The sequence below is a fragment of the Empidonax traillii genome, unplaced genomic scaffold, assembly GCF_003031625.1.
Source record: "Empidonax traillii isolate 1590-97213 ecotype Southwest subspecies unplaced genomic scaffold, ASM303162v1 scaffold650:size632282, whole genome shotgun sequence".
Lineage (NCBI taxonomy): Eukaryota > Metazoa > Chordata > Aves > Passeriformes > Tyrannidae > Empidonax > Empidonax traillii.
In genome coordinates, this window is record NW_020955843.1 from 154,160 (window position 1) to 169,857 (window position 15,698).

At 38.4% G+C, this 15,698-nt stretch overlaps 1 protein-coding gene across 3 annotated transcripts in view; it reads right to left on the reverse strand.

Moving 5' to 3' along the window:
• CDH8 (cadherin 8) overlaps positions 1 to 15,698 on the reverse strand; it is a 154,144-nt gene that overhangs the window by 14,345 nt on the left and 124,101 nt on the right. For all 3 annotated transcript variants that reach the window (XM_027899211.1, XM_027899210.1, XM_027899213.1), the window contains one exon: positions 12,468 to 12,585. In XM_027899211.1, the coding sequence (XP_027755012.1) occupies positions 12,468 to 12,585 (118 nt within the window). The remainder of the gene's footprint in view (positions 1 to 12,467; positions 12,586 to 15,698) is intronic.

Genomic DNA, 15,698 nt, shown 5'->3' on the forward strand with positions numbered 1-15,698 from the left:
TCCTGCTCAAGCCCAGGACCTTGTCCAGGTGGCTTTTGAAAGTCTCCAAGGATGGAGGTTCTACAAAGGGTAAAGCATCTGTTACTCACTATTGGAATATAACTGCCACAAAACAAAAGACATTCATTCTTTGTGCCAATCAGAGAAGTTATGAGGTATAAATATATAATGCATCTGTGTGCTAAGGGAACACCTTGCAGATCACAGTGAAATGGTTCCTTGTTGTCTTCCCATTTGTGATGAAGACTGATAAAGTACAAGTGAAATGTGCAGGCTGAAGCTGCAATAAAAATACAAAGCAGGATCATGTAAAAGTATTACAAGAGATGGCAACTCTTATTGGCAAAGGAAATACATCTCAATATGCCAAAAATAATTCCATGGTCGTGAAGAGAAAACACATATAGTCAAAAAGGTGAACAAAAAAAAAAAAAAACAAAAAAACAACCCAACAGATACTTTGAAAAAATTACATTTTCTTACTGGAAGAAAAAAAAAAATATTTAAGTAAAACAGTTTTAGCCAAGACAAAACTACTTCTACATACAAAGTTTTGAAGCAACTGGTTCTGCTAGATAGACTGCACAGAAGTCTATAAAGTTTAAAGCAACTACATCTTTTGATGTTGCATGTTCGCAGAAGAAAAGCACAAATAAAGAGAAGGTTGATTTGGTATGATTTTTTTCCTTATTTAAAAATAGAAAATATTACTACAAAGACAGAAGATGTAACAATGTGGGATAGATAAGGATGATATAGAAGGAGATAAATGATGTAGAATTCAGTCTAAACTACTTTCCTCAGTATTTAATATTGCAGCTCGTATCAAAGATACAGCAATGCCTTCGCTAGAGCTGCTATTAGAGTGGGTTCCACATTTCCTGCCATGAGCTGACAAACAACTTCTACATGTTTTCTAACAGGAGTTTCAGAAGAATCCAAAGAGACCCCTTAAATCCCTCTTGAAACCCTCAGTCTTTCCCAGTCCCCAGGGAACTGCTGATGGCTCTGCAGTGTTTGCATGGCACATTGACAGGCACAGTGATTAAATGACTTGTCCAAATTCATGCAGGAAACCCATAACCCAGCTCTACAAAACTGTTCTGAACTCCAGACCAATTCCTCAATCAAAAAGCCATCACTCCTGGAGAGTGCTCTGAGATCACAAGGTCTCAGTCTTTGTTGGGGGGAACACTGTGCAGTTTACAGCAGGGTCATATATAATGGATGAAAACGTTATAGAAAGTGGCATGACAGAGCTAAGCAAGGTTAGGGAGTGACAAGTTCAAAGAGGCTACATGAAACAGTGCTATTTTATTTTTTATTATTTCCTATAACCTAGATTTTTAGCTTCAAGTTTAGGTTAGACTGAATGAACGTTTCCTAACAAAACACAAACAACCCCGAAAGGTTTTATGCGTTTTTTCCAAAAGCAATGAGAAACTTTTTTGTCATTTATCACGTAACAAAAATTAAAGAGAAGAAAAAATTTTGTTCAACATGGTCCAACATTCTCAGACAGAGCACAACAGAGTATTTTCATCAGCATTCAGTGATTACTGGTGATGCTCCTTTTAAGGTTTATGACTTCAATGGCGAACACAACTGACATTATAATTCCGCAGAGAGGGCTTTATTCCTGATTTATCTCTTATTATAGAATCAGATGTGTGAAACAAGCCAGAAAACTGTGGTGTTACAGTTACTGCTCCAGGATGTACACAGTCCTCAGCCTATAGCAAAAGTGAGGTTTACTTGATAAACCCACAGTTAGGCCAGGCTGGGGTGATCTGACTCTGCTGTCCCAATACAGGCAGACAGCTACCACTGCTTTACTGATTCCCTGCAATCTGGCTCCACATCCATCCACGTTACCTTCGCAGGACCCCACCAGCTCTTCCTCTTCAACGCCATCAAGCAGACATCTGGTCCTTTTCTTCAAGTTCTATTTATCTCTCCCTAACAAGCTGGCTTATTATCTCACTTCAAACAGGGGCCCATCTTCACTCCCTCTCTAATCAGCCCTGATTACCAAGTGTGCACATCCTATCATTTGAGGATATGCAAACTCTCTCCCCAGACTAGACAGGTCAACTTATGCCTTTCATTTATTTTCTGCTTTTGGCTCCAAATGTAAGATCTCTGCGTTCAGTGAAATCATGTACTCTCCCTCTTTTCTGCCCTCTGAATGGATTGCCTTCTAGGCATATTTATTATATAAATATTACATGCTAATAATTACATAAATATATCACTAATTACTGGATGCTTGCCAGATAAAATACATCCTAATTAGATAGAATTAAATGAAGACTAACAAAGTGACATATTTTACAAGGAGGTCACCCGTAGGAATTACAAAATCAGGAGCTGATGGGAAAATAACCTCAGTGGTGAAAAATAACCCCCAGACCAACCGAGTAAGAGCTTTCTCTCCCTTGTTCTCTAAAGGTTGACGTGAGAAGCTCTGGTAAAAGTCATCTAAAAATTTCATCTTTCCTTCAAGGTGTCACTGTTATATTTGCTCTGACAGAGAAATACAGCCCATTCTTGAACAGTCACCTCCTCAAAAAGAGTAAGGAGGAAATAAAAGGGTCTGGAATAAGTGTGACCACAGCAGAGACGTTCAGGGGAATGCAGAGACACAGAGTTCACATCCCAGTCAATGCAACAGTCACCTCGTAGGAAGAGGGACTGTGGTTCCAATAGTAACGTGCACACCACTTGTGGATTCGGTTCAAAACAAGATGCAAATTGGAACATGATCTTAGTCTTTTTAATTCACATTATAATGTCAGTTGTGTAATAGTTAATCAGATAAGCCTTGAGGCTAAGTGTGAAAAATTAATACCTTCTATTTTAATGGAGGAACCACGTGCAAATGGTCTGATATAACGGCAAAAGGAGACTTTTAATAATCAAAGGAAAAATTAACAGTTAATATGGGATGATTCCCGCATAAACTGTTTTCATTTTTAGCTTGTTTAGATTTTTCCTCTAGTAGAATAGTGTTGGTGTTCTTTTAATTTTTGCTAAGACTGAAAGTTTAAAATGAGACTTCTATCTAGTTTCTCATTAATTGACAAAAGTACAATTACAGCAACTAATCAGTTAATTGTTATTCTCCTTCAACAGTCTGTATTTAGGATTAGACAAAACAAACAAATATTCCATAATGAGAGAAACCAATAAAATTACAAGGTGTAGAAAAAAAAAAAAAAAGAAAGAAAAATAACCCTGTGCCATATTTACTAATTAGGTATTTAGGGAGAAAGTACAAATATTCAAAGCAAAACCAAACCTAACAATGAGGTGAAAACAGAAATGGGCTTCTTATATACAGCATGACTCTGTCAGATAATAAATATATTGAGGTGGCGATGGGGCAGAGGCCCTCCCAGAACCTTCAGCCCTAGGAGATCATTCCTCCTCCTCAGTGAATTAAATCCATTTACACAGGGCATTGTCCATGAACACTCCAACTAACAGAAAACATGGAGGAATTAGATGCACCCATCCAGACAGAAGTAGTACTTTGACAGAAATCTCCTAAGATACTTTCAGAAGTTAGTCGATTAAAAATCAGGAAATTTGTCTCCAAATATTATGTACTCAGTTAGCTGTAAATACAGTTACATAATACTTTTAAGGTCCTAGAATATAATAATCATGGGTGCTGCTGGTTTTCAAGGAGTTATGTTTTTAGAGCACTTAGGGAGCCTTGGAACATTAAAAGGAAGTTTTGTACTCATTAAGAACAACACCTTTCTGCCTGCTAAGCAGTTCACTTTTGAGACTCTGATTTAATGTCTATTTTTCCCATTATGTTTCTGAAATTAAGTCACACTAAGATTCAATTTGTTCTTCTCTGCTATTTCTTTCACCCATGTTCGATATTATTACAAAAATAGATAGATTTTCATGCTAATTTGCTGACCAGATTATTTTCCTCTTCTGATTTGTTTTCATAACCTTTTATCCCTTACTCAGGCTTTTAAAGTCATGGCAGCCTTGCTCACTTTTCTTCAGTTTTATTGTGAAATTAATGAAATAAACTGGAAAAGGAGAACTGAGTACGTTCCACTGCTGAGCTTGATGAAACTCCTACAGCAGGAGAATTCACAGCTGTCCAATCCATTCCCTCATCATGAGTAAGCACTATCATGCATATGGTGCACAACACTGACCTCAGATCTTTTTCACTCAGATTGCATCTGGATCTCAATTAGTTTGATTTATAAAATGAAACATAATTGACGCCTTGGCAACGTTACGTTGCCAGCAGCACAAATAATAAATTAAGAACGAGGGAAGTAACAGGCTCTTTGGTCATGTATGCACAACGGCAGGCTGCATGTATAGGGGGTTATCCTGAGTTTCATCACTCACATCTGATGGTGTTTTGGGCTGGGTCATGTTTACATTAACGCTCTGGAATAACTGTGTAATTGTGGTTGATTGGAAGGACCGAAAAAAGGCGCTTTTGTGAAAGGATGGGATGCTGTGGAAATGAGTCTTATTTTCCACTGTGCATACACAACTCTCCTGTCTGAAAGTTTGCATGTGGGAGGCTCGGGAAGGAGTTGTCACCCCAGAGCTAAACTAAAACTGGAGGGAAAGGTTAAAGAGCATTTGGAGCAGAGGTGCTCCCAGAGAAACACTTTGGAGCTACTAAAGCACAGGAACTACAGACGTGCTGGGGGAGCACAGCAGAGCTGAGGAAGAGCCTGGAGATGCCTGGAAGAGGACAGTGAGCTTACCAGATGGCCCCCTCCTTGCTGGTTCATTCATCAGGTTGGCCTGTCCAGTCGAGTGGAGACTTGATGGATCACATCTGGCTTAGGGCGGAGGAGGGAGGGAATCTGTCTGGAGTCCTGCATCCTGAATACAGGAGAGGAGTGAATAAGGTTTCAGATGGACAGAACAGACAGAGTGGTCACAGTGTGGAGGAGTGTGGCAGCTGAGTCAGCCTTCCAAGAGTTGATTCTGGCTTTTTGCTGCAGCTAGAGCAGCTTTGTGCACCAAGAAGGACTCGCCTCTTTAGCCTATCCAAGCAGTGAAAAGCACAGAACCATTGTAAGAAGGTGTAAATCATCCAGATAGGGCTAAAAAGTCTGTTTGCAGAGGAACTGCACTTAATCTTCACCTGTTTTGTGGTTCCAATTAGAAAGGAATCCAGAAAGAGCAGTGATCTGCATGCAAGAAGATAGATGAGGAAGACAGCAGAAGCAGGTGTCAGTGAAGGAAGTGGCACACAGGAGTGGAAAAATGCTGGCTTTCCATCTATGTGAATGTAATCACTTCAGAAAACAACAGCACATCCTCCTCTGCCAGGGAAGTTGTTTCAAATCACACTCAGTTGATATTCAACATCAAGGCAAAACAGAACGCTGGGGAATAACAGAACAGAGTCCACAGTGATGAGAGTCAAGAAAGAAGGGGGAAAGGAGGCAGAAAGTTATCAGCAGAAAGATATATACTGAGAATATTTTCACCAGCATTCTCAGACGAGACAGGACTGACACTACTGTACCACGGAAAAGTGTAACCTTGCTAGGAATAGCAGAGAGGAATCAGATATATCACCCCAACTGCAATGTGAACTCATACAGTGAAAATGGAAATGCATTCGGTGCCTGCCAAGGCAGAACTTCTGAGCGCTGCTGGAATGTATTGGGTCCCTTGGTGATACTGTCATTAACTTGAAATTCTGCCAGTCTTCTGGAATTTGAGAATAGTCTGAAGATCTATAGCACCAATTTCCACCTCACGTAGCTTTAGCACTTTGTCACTGGCAGAAAGGGCTCCTCTTTTTGAGTCTTTAGACACAGTCTATTATTTCACAGGATGGCATTACATCTTAGAATTGTCAGGTATGTAAATGAGAAAATTGATTACTTTTCTTACAGAGGAAGATCTAACAGAGTTTCTGATCCAAAGCAGTTTCAATCAGGTGAATTGTCTGAGGACCAAGGATGGAGGAACTTGAGTACAATAAATAAGGAACTGCATTTCCTCTGTTATAAAAATGAATTATTTCAAGGACTTGACACTTACCACCCAAGACACAACCACTGGCTCCAGCAAAAGTATTTGCACTGGCTCAACAACCCTTTTTGAATATTAATCAGGAAGTTGGAATCAGTGTTTTCCTGAATAGTCTAAATCCACAGAACCACAACGTTTCATGGAGTTTATCTACCTTAACTATCACATCATTTGATAATAGTTAGACCTTCCTACCCAGAAAAATATCAACATCTTTATGCTTTTTTCTAATTTTTATAACTTACAATTTCCAATATAAGCAAAAAATGACTTCCTGAACAAAACCTTTCAATCACACTAAAAAGGAAATATTTCAACAATTTTAAATTAGCAATTTCATTATTAACTCTATCATTCATTTAAAAAATCAATAAACTGAGGTTCTTCTGGCATGCACAGGTCATAAAAATGTTGAACTTTGCTATTTAAACAATTCCAGTTTAAATGCCACGCTGAGAAAAAGATTGATGGTATGATATTTATAATACATTTTTCACACTATGAACACCTCTGGAGGAAGATGATATGTGCCTGTGGATGGCAGATACTGACACAGAAGTGCCAGATTAAGGGTTAGCTTGTGTTTTTTTTATTTTTTAATACATTGGAATATTTATTATTTTTAACTCTACCCCTTTCACACTGATTGCACCTTGTTATGCGAGTATTCCTTGTGATTTCTGGTGATAAAACTATGTCTGTAAAGAGAGATGTTGATCAATGCTGTTTCCTTGATTATGCAGCACATTCCTTTACATCTTCTAGATGTTATTCCATACCACTACTACTGACAAGACAGGAGAGAAAAATATTTATTTATAAGATGCCAGACACATCCTTGAGCACATCAGTTAATTTCACTTTTCAAGAAAACCACTAACTAGGTTTTAGAGTTGTCCTTTGAAAGTTTAATTACTGAGACTAAAAGAAATGAGGGTGATAATTAAGCACATTAGAAATATATAAACATGTGCTTTCCCTCGAGAAGTGCCATTGTGAAAGCCCCTCTGGCATGTGGCAGCTGGGCCACAAAAGTTTCCCAAGGCTCTTGAAAAATTGCATGAAACTGCAAAAATGTGCGAGGATGGGCTGCTCATATCCATGGGTGCTGCTCTTCTGGATGCTCATTGTGCTTCCATCAAGAAATGACGGGTTTGATGATGCCCTTGCAAAGGCAATTTGTACCTGAGGTCAGCGGGTTAACCTTGAAACTGGGCAAAGTGGCAGGAGGGCAGTGAAACAGCAGTGCCACCCCTGAGCTGTCTGAGGAATATATTTGGAGAGAAAAGTCAATCAAAAACACAGAAGGAGCTTTAGCTGGCAGCTGAGACAATGGCAGAGAGACCTAATCAGAAATGCCAAAAGAGACTGATTCAGGGAAAGACTCATCTGAACACACAAGAGTTACTCTGGTGGGAACAAAAGACTCGCCCTCCAGGTGTGTATTTGACAGATGCTGCTAAAAATATTTTCAGGGAAAAAAAAGGTGTGGGCAAAATCTAGGTTTACTGTTAAAACCACAATGATACAGAAGTACTATAAAAAAAAAAAAAAAAAAAAAAAAAAAAAAAAAAAAAAAAAAAAAAAAAAAAAAAAAAAAAAAAAAAAAAAAAAAAAAAAAAAAAGAAAAAAAAAAGAAAAAGGTTGATAATTTGCTTTTGTTATTTGGGATATCTAAAAGAGAGCTGGCATGTAATTGGCTTCTCCAGCTATTGTGAAGTAGTTCAGAAATATTTGTTTATTAATGGTAAAGAGGCAATGAGAAACAGAAAATATTTTAAAATGAAAAATAGTACACAAAGAAAGTGATTGAAGTGATTATATCAGGCTACTAAATACCTTACACACTCCCTGCCTACACTTCTGAGGCAGCACAAGGAGGCCAAAAGTGACAGATTTACCTTATTGCATGGAAAGAACAAAAGAAATGGTCATTTAAACATGAACACTCCTGGAGCCATTATAGGTGTCACAGGTACAAAAGACTGAGAATGGCTGAGAATGAACATGAAGTTTGTCATAGAGAACCAACAGAAATCGATTTGGACCAAATTCAGAACTCAACTCACCAGATGGACATTTTGATGAATATTTTTGGGGAGAAGGGAAGCTGATTATTTCTTATCAGCCTATTACGAGACAAATCAGGCTACTGGACTTCTGCAGGAATATAAGCTCATGCCACTAAGATTCCTAACCCAAAAGTAATCCCTGCCCATGGTCCAGGAAAACCTGTGACTGCTTCTGCCCTGGTAAGAGATGTGGAATATCCCGTTTATACAGAAGAGATGCACCATTTCTTCTCTCAGAGGTATTACTGCATCCAAAGGCAGTGTGGAACATTTGACTGGGGGTTTATTCCATCAGGAAACAGAACCTGCCATCAGAGAAATGGAATGGCAATGGAAATGTCTTGTGGGGAAAACTTTAGGTCTCTTTATGGCAAAGATGTATTTGCCAGTTTTTGAAAGCAAAAATTGCATTGGCAGCCTATCAAAATGCTTGCATGTGTGAAAATGCATTTATCACAGAATTCTGTTCTCACTTGAACAATCTATGGGAACCTTAAGAATTCAATGCTGAAAACTGGTACTGCTGTGAGGGTATTTTTTGGGATGCAGGAGATGATCCCTGTACTGGCATTAGATTTTAGGTTGCTCTGTGAAGACCACTCACCTGAAAAAAAAAAGACTGTCAACAAATGCTAATGCCATTTCCAGAGGTCTCATTTCGGTTTGCTGATGCCATGACAGTATAAAATCCCCATCAGCTGTCTAAATACCTGTCAGCTTTTTGTCATTTATTGTGATGCTACAGTTTTTTGGAAGGGTTAATTCCAGTCAGTCTATGACACATTGCTGGAGTGTAACAACACTTGTCTAAACATCAGATATTTTCAGCTGAAGTTTTAGGCTTTTCTGTTTTGTCAGAAACACTACACAAAATATATATTTTCCCTTTTTTCCCCCATTTCTGCTCCTCTGCACAAACCCAGAAAGACACATGAAAAGTAAAGTGGCCAGTCAGTTTGTAGGAGTTTGTGCACTCAGGGATTTGTTGTCACAGTCACAGGTTCAGTCCCCAGGAAACATTGCATGATTTTCATGTTGCAATAAATTCTTATATTTCTGTTGTATAATTTTATGATTTCTCTGGTGAGGGGATAAAGGTTTGTGCACCTGGCAGTCTCAGTGATCAGTGTTCCTTGCACTGCAGTTTGAGAGAGCAGCATTGCTTTACTTCAGATTATCACTCACTGCCCATGAACTCAAGGCACAAAATCCACAAAAACTGCCCACCATGAGCCACCTGAGCTCAGGAAAGAACACAGAGAATGGATCAGGAGACATGAAAAATAAAGATTGCTAAGAGATGCATGATGGCATTTAAATTAGCATTTTTAACATTATTTACATCAGAAAGTCTCTATAGTTTCAGGCATCTTGTCTACAGAAAGGATTGTATATATGGAACTACATCCTGCTGCGAGCACAGGATAACTTCTATAAAACATAAGATAATCTTAGGAGAAGTGAGGGGTATTTGTGTTTTCTGATGAATATACTTGTTGTGTCACTCAGTCAGACATATTTATGGTGACCAATCATAATATTTGCAGTGTAAGTTAATTACTGAAGGATCAAGCGAACTTTCCTCAGGGCAATCTGGAAAGTTTCAAACAACAGAATTAGCCCACGTGCAACAAACTAAACTGATTAATGGCTGTGCTTCTGTTCCATACAGCAAGACAAAATTCCACAGGCATCTTATATATTCTTTAGCATAAGGGACAGAGAGAGAACGTTGCAGCTTTGTGCTCCTGGCAGATGCCAAGCTGCACTGTCTGCATACTAATGCCACCAGATTAAATGATGTCATTATGTGGTGGAGGAGTGAGGGCCAAATGCCAAAGTTACCTAAAGCACAAAACAAGGACCCAAAAGGGCAATGCCATTTCACAGATGCTCTTGAGGAGGGGTATCTTTGTTTCTCTCCGCCCTTGAGAGAACTTTGGGGAAGGGCAAGCGATTAAAAATGATTTAAATAAAGAAAATAAATTGTTGGTTCCAGCAGGTAAAAGACTGGGTTTCTAGAGGAGGCTTCCTGAGAAAATGCAATCCCTGTATGACATCCACAGGAGGACAGCATTTCTGCAGCAGCCACCACCTCAGTCTCTGCTGCCTTGGAGGGTTTGGCAGGGCCAAAGCTGCAGGAGGAAGTTGAGGCTGAGGACACAGTCAGGAAGATGTCAAGGACTTTGATCACCAGGGTGAGGAAATGCTTTTCTGTTCCAAGCTTTGGTGTGTTGTGCACCAACCTGATCTCCAGAAATGAGATTAGTGCTTGTTACAGGCATTTCCCTACAGAGCTTCTCACAAACCACCCTAGCCTGGCTTTTGGGCAGCCCAGACACTCAGGAATACAAAGAAAGGAGAAATTTGCCTTGTGAATTCGGTTAGTTTAGGCAGATTGTAGTTTTTTCAGCAAGAATAACCACTCATGCTTATCTAGCAGATATGTGCAGGACAAAGTCATGGTCAAGTTCACTGGTGAAGAGGCAAAACGAAATGAAGACTGGCTGAAGATTTATGACGTTTAAAGGACATGAAAACTCACCTCAACCAAATAATAGCCTGATTTTGGCTCCGACAGGAATATCTGCTTCCTGTAGGAGATCGTGTCCTGACATCAACCATGCACTGCACCCCTGGCTGAGCAATCTTGATAGACAAGGATGGCATGCCTAGCTGGAATTTTATTATTGGATACCAAAGGATTAAATCAGAAAAGTCTCTTCAAGCGGATTTTTAATTTCAAGAGATTTCGGTTGGTTGTTTTAAGAGGATTTTCACATTTAACTGATTCAAACACATTAAAAACTGTGTAAAACTGAGTGGCAATGCTGTAACAAAACTGGGCTTGGTTCTCTAAACCTTGTTATAAAGGCAGCTCCCTCACTCTCACCTGGATCAGGACTCATTTTGCCACTGCCTGTGACAAGGAGTAAGAGTGGGTCTTAAATGGGTAACAGATTGGAAGGACAAGGGTAATTAGCAACATGAGCTCAGTATTTAAACATGAAGAGAAATGCTGAGATCTTTTTTACTTTGTCATGCTGTGCCAAGCAAACCACCTCACATTCAGGATGCTTAATTCAATTTGTGTTACACCACTGATGATTATGAAATGCATTTTTGAAGAGGTTTGTTTTATCTTCTCCTGTAAGTGCAGAAAACATACACTCATTTCCTACATGAAAGTACAGATATAACTACAGACACACTTTGTGAATGCTGCAAGAGAAAAAAAAATATCTAAAGAAAAGAAAAATACAGGATACATTCAAGCAGATTTAAGAATTTAGGTTCCTATAATGTTATTTAACAAAACAGTGCCATCATGCTTCTTGGTTGGAACAGATAGAACAAGAAGTGAAAACAGTACTGTGTCCTTATTTGATATTTCATGTATTACTTTTACGCTCCTGCACATACAGCTCACACATATATCTTCATATTAGTAACAAGCTAAATAGGGATTTCCTTTCTAATAATTTCAAATAAGAAAAATAAGGGACTGAATTTGACTGAAATTCCTGGCAGGGTTTGTTTCATTAAAAAAAACAACAAACAACTACATAACAACAACAAAAAAAAAAACTTTGCTGAATATTCCAGTCAGTACAAATACATAAAGCACTATTTATAGCATTCTTGGGATCAATCCTAGCTCTTTCTCACATGACCTTCAAACATATCTCTGTGCCAAAGAGAAGGATCAGTATAAATTTATGGCTCAACAGTATTAAATGGGTCTTTTCTTTCCATCACGCATGAAAGTCCCCTTCCATAGCACTACAAAATGACATTTTGCCCTTCCAGAAGTGCTCCAAAGCACAGCGACACAAAGTGCCCTTGGGGGCTCTGCTGACCCAGCAGATTTCTCTTTCCAGTAAAAGTTCCCCACCAAAATACTTTGGAACCTTCATACACACAACAAACAGGCTGAAAAGGTGCTTCCCCTGGGAGGTTTAGTAGATATTTAATTTTATGTTCCCGTCTGTAACCGCTCAATGCAGGGATCAACATTTATTTATCATCACAGTTTCAGATTTTCATCTTACAGCAGATCTCTGCAATTTCGAATTAATAGAAATAATGCAGGCAGTAAATCCATCCTTTCATTTTATTTAAGCCAGTGAGCTGTCTTCTGGATCTAAATTCTGTATCCATTTTACTTTCTTCTTATCTACTGTAAAGTTATTGGAAATAGCTTAAGAGATACAAACCAAGGTACCACTGAGCAGATTATTTACACTGTAATTGCCCAAAGGACAAACTGGTAAAGTGACTGGAAGTCAACACAACAATTCAAAATTTAAGCTGTTGAGATGCACATTATATATGTTTTATATTTACCTTCATTTTTCTTGATGGTGAAGTTTGGATTGTTGACCATTTCAGGAAGGAGGCTGTACAGGAAATAATGCCCATTCTTAGGGTCATCCTTGTCAACAGCACTGACAATCTGAATTACCTACAAGAGAAACAGTCTCGTTAACTATTCAAACTCCTGAGATACTTATATATATATATATGGTATTGAAAAAACATTGTATTCTATCGGACACAATTTATCTGCATTCCAGATTTAAAAAGCTATTTTATGCCCTTGTAAGGCATTTACAGACTTTGGATTGAAAGTCTTGAGAACAGGAACTATATCTGGCCCCTTAAAACTGTTCCCAGAACAAGGACCAGAAAATAAGGAGAGAGAGGTGAAAGAGGCCAGTAAAAACTGCTGCTCATTTTGGCAAGTAATAAATTATTATTCAACAATAAAAAAGAAGGAAAATTGTCCTTCAGAAACACTCGTGGTGCCTATGGTAGTCTTTCATTTCTAGAGCCATGCTTCTCACTGGACCAGGATATATAATCTATCTTTATCCTTTCTCTTTTCCCCTACCCCTATTTTTCACTTCAATTAATATTTTCTAAAAAAATTAACTTTTGGTGTGAACATTTAAATTATAAATAATCTAAATTAAAAAAAAAATACCTAAGTCTATTTTTGTGGCTTTTATATTTTTTCTTAATTTTAATAAACCCTCAGTTGTTCCTGTACTGGGAACAGTACAAATATTCTTGTCTGTTTTAAAATGTCATTATTTACAAATAATGGAGAATGCTTAGGTTAGAAGAAGAGAGAGCATTTGGATAGTTTGAATAAATAATCAAATAACTTTGTATGAAGCACCTCATACGATCCATATGACCAGCTGCAGTATCTGTAGTGTATTTATCTCCATTTACCTCCCACATTACTCAGATACTGCATTTGGTCTTCAAATCATACAAAGTTGCACAGGAATATGAAAGGAAGAAACAGTATTTTAAAATAATCAGGAGGAATGAAATTATTTATTAATTTAGTATTTGGTGTAATGACTTTTGATTCCATTTATTTGCCAGGGAAACAGAAACAAAGTTACCCATGGATCCAGATGCCACACTCAGAGCTGAATATCAGTGCTAGTTAGCTCATACTAGACGAGGTTGATAAATTTAATTAAAATTATTTACCTTTCCCATGTCCATTGAATTCAATAACATGTTTATCTTATGTATTTATTCTTGCAATGCCTAAAGCAATGCACCAATAATATCTTGGGCAATTAAATTCAAATTAGGAATCACTACAAATTTTATTTTTTAAAGGCTAGAGTGAAAAATGGAAGCAGGGTCTCTTGCTGTCCAAATTCATAGACTTATACTTTAAATCCTTGATGTTTCCCTAAGAAAATGCCAAAAACTAACATTTTATACTAGTTTAACCACAAGGACTATAATCTGTATCTGTTCTATACATGAGACTTGTCAAAATCACATTCTATGCTCTTCAAGACTCAAAGAAAGAATAAAATCTTACTGAAAAACCGCAAGGAGAAACCTTAATAAATAATAATAAATATTTGAAATCATGTACGTAAAAAGATTTTTGAGCAGGTATTGATCAGGTATTTGAGCAGGCAAACACAATTTGTAGGCAATGAATTCCTTGTCTAATCATATTCTGGATAGGCCAGATTTCCTATTAATATTATAAAAAATTTTACTGAAAAATTTAGATTATTTAAATACCATATAAATAGATTTTTTTTTTTTGATAACTGGATCAGCCAAGGTGGGAACAGTGATTGAAAAGATTTCAAACACATGTATTAGAAGATATGAACAAAACCAGTATAATTTAAAATGGAATAAGACAGATATATTCAGACAGATATATTTTATGAGTGTTCAATTTTTCAAACACTGCTAGAATGGGAAAGCAAGAGGGAGAAAGGATAATGGCACAGTGAAATCTGGAAGGTCAAGTGCACGTAACAGGTGCAGTTTATCAAACTGTTGTACAGTTTTATCTGTCCTGGCTGCAGAACTGTTAATTCTTTCCAGTGTTATGTAAAAGGCTGTAAAAAATTACTTCACTGTCTCCAGGTTTTCAATTAATACACCTGAAAGTCAGTGGCCAAGAGCATTAGCAACAGGGATTTTCAGCTCACAGACATTTAATGAAATAGGCTTAGAATATCATCCAGACTGGAAATTTTCAAGAAGTAGAAATGAGGGATCTTCTCTGTACTTTTATTTATTTGTTGGTTTGTTTATTTATTTCAGGAACTTTAGATAACAGAATCCCAGAATATCCTGAATTGGAAGGGACCCACAAGGATCACCCAGTCCAACCCTCAGCCCTGCAGAGCACCATCCCCAAGAGTCACCCCCTGTGCCCCAGAGGATCATCCCAACCCTCCTGCAGCTCTGGCAGCCTTGGGGCTGTGCCCACTGCCCTGGGGAGCCTGTTCAGTGCCAACCACCCTCTGGGGGAAGGACCTTTCCCTGAGATCCCCCCTGAGCCTGCCCTGACACAGCTCCAGCCATTCCCTGGGGGCTGTCCCTGCTCCCCCCAGAGCAGAGCTCAGTCCTGCCCCTCCTCTGCCCCTGCCCAGGCAGTTGGAACTGCAGGGAGGTCTCCCCTCAGTCTCCTCTGCTCCAGCTGAACACACCAAGTGCCCTCAACCCCTCCTCGTGTGGCCCCTCCAGGCCCTTCAGCATCTTCGTGTCCCTGCTCTGGACTCCTTCCAATAGCTTTATATCTTTTTATAGATACTTCTATCTGCCCTACGGAATTCTTTCTTGTCTTTCAGTTTTTTTCATCCATTCCCTTCCTTGTTTACCAAATGCTTCTTTCTCTGAAAAGGCACCAAAAATGTTATGCAAAAGCCAAGCTTAGTGGAATAGTACACTTGTTGTGTTACACGCACACATCACGGAATTAAGAGTTAGTGTTCCCATGGCAACCTTATTTCTTTGTGCCTTTGAATTAAAATAAGCTCCTAAAAAAAAAAAAAAAAAAAAAAAAAGCATAACATATATACAGTGATAAAAAGCTGGGGTATCTTTTACTCCATGGAAAAGTCCAGTAATTCTTATGGGTTTATTAGTGTGCTCGTATTTCACTGCTCAGTGTTGTGTGATCATGGATGGAATGGAACTCTACTGAATACTCCAGCTCTTAATTTGTGGTTCACAACATGGCTGAGAAACACAAAATCACAATGAATCACAGAATTGTTTAGGCTGGAAAAG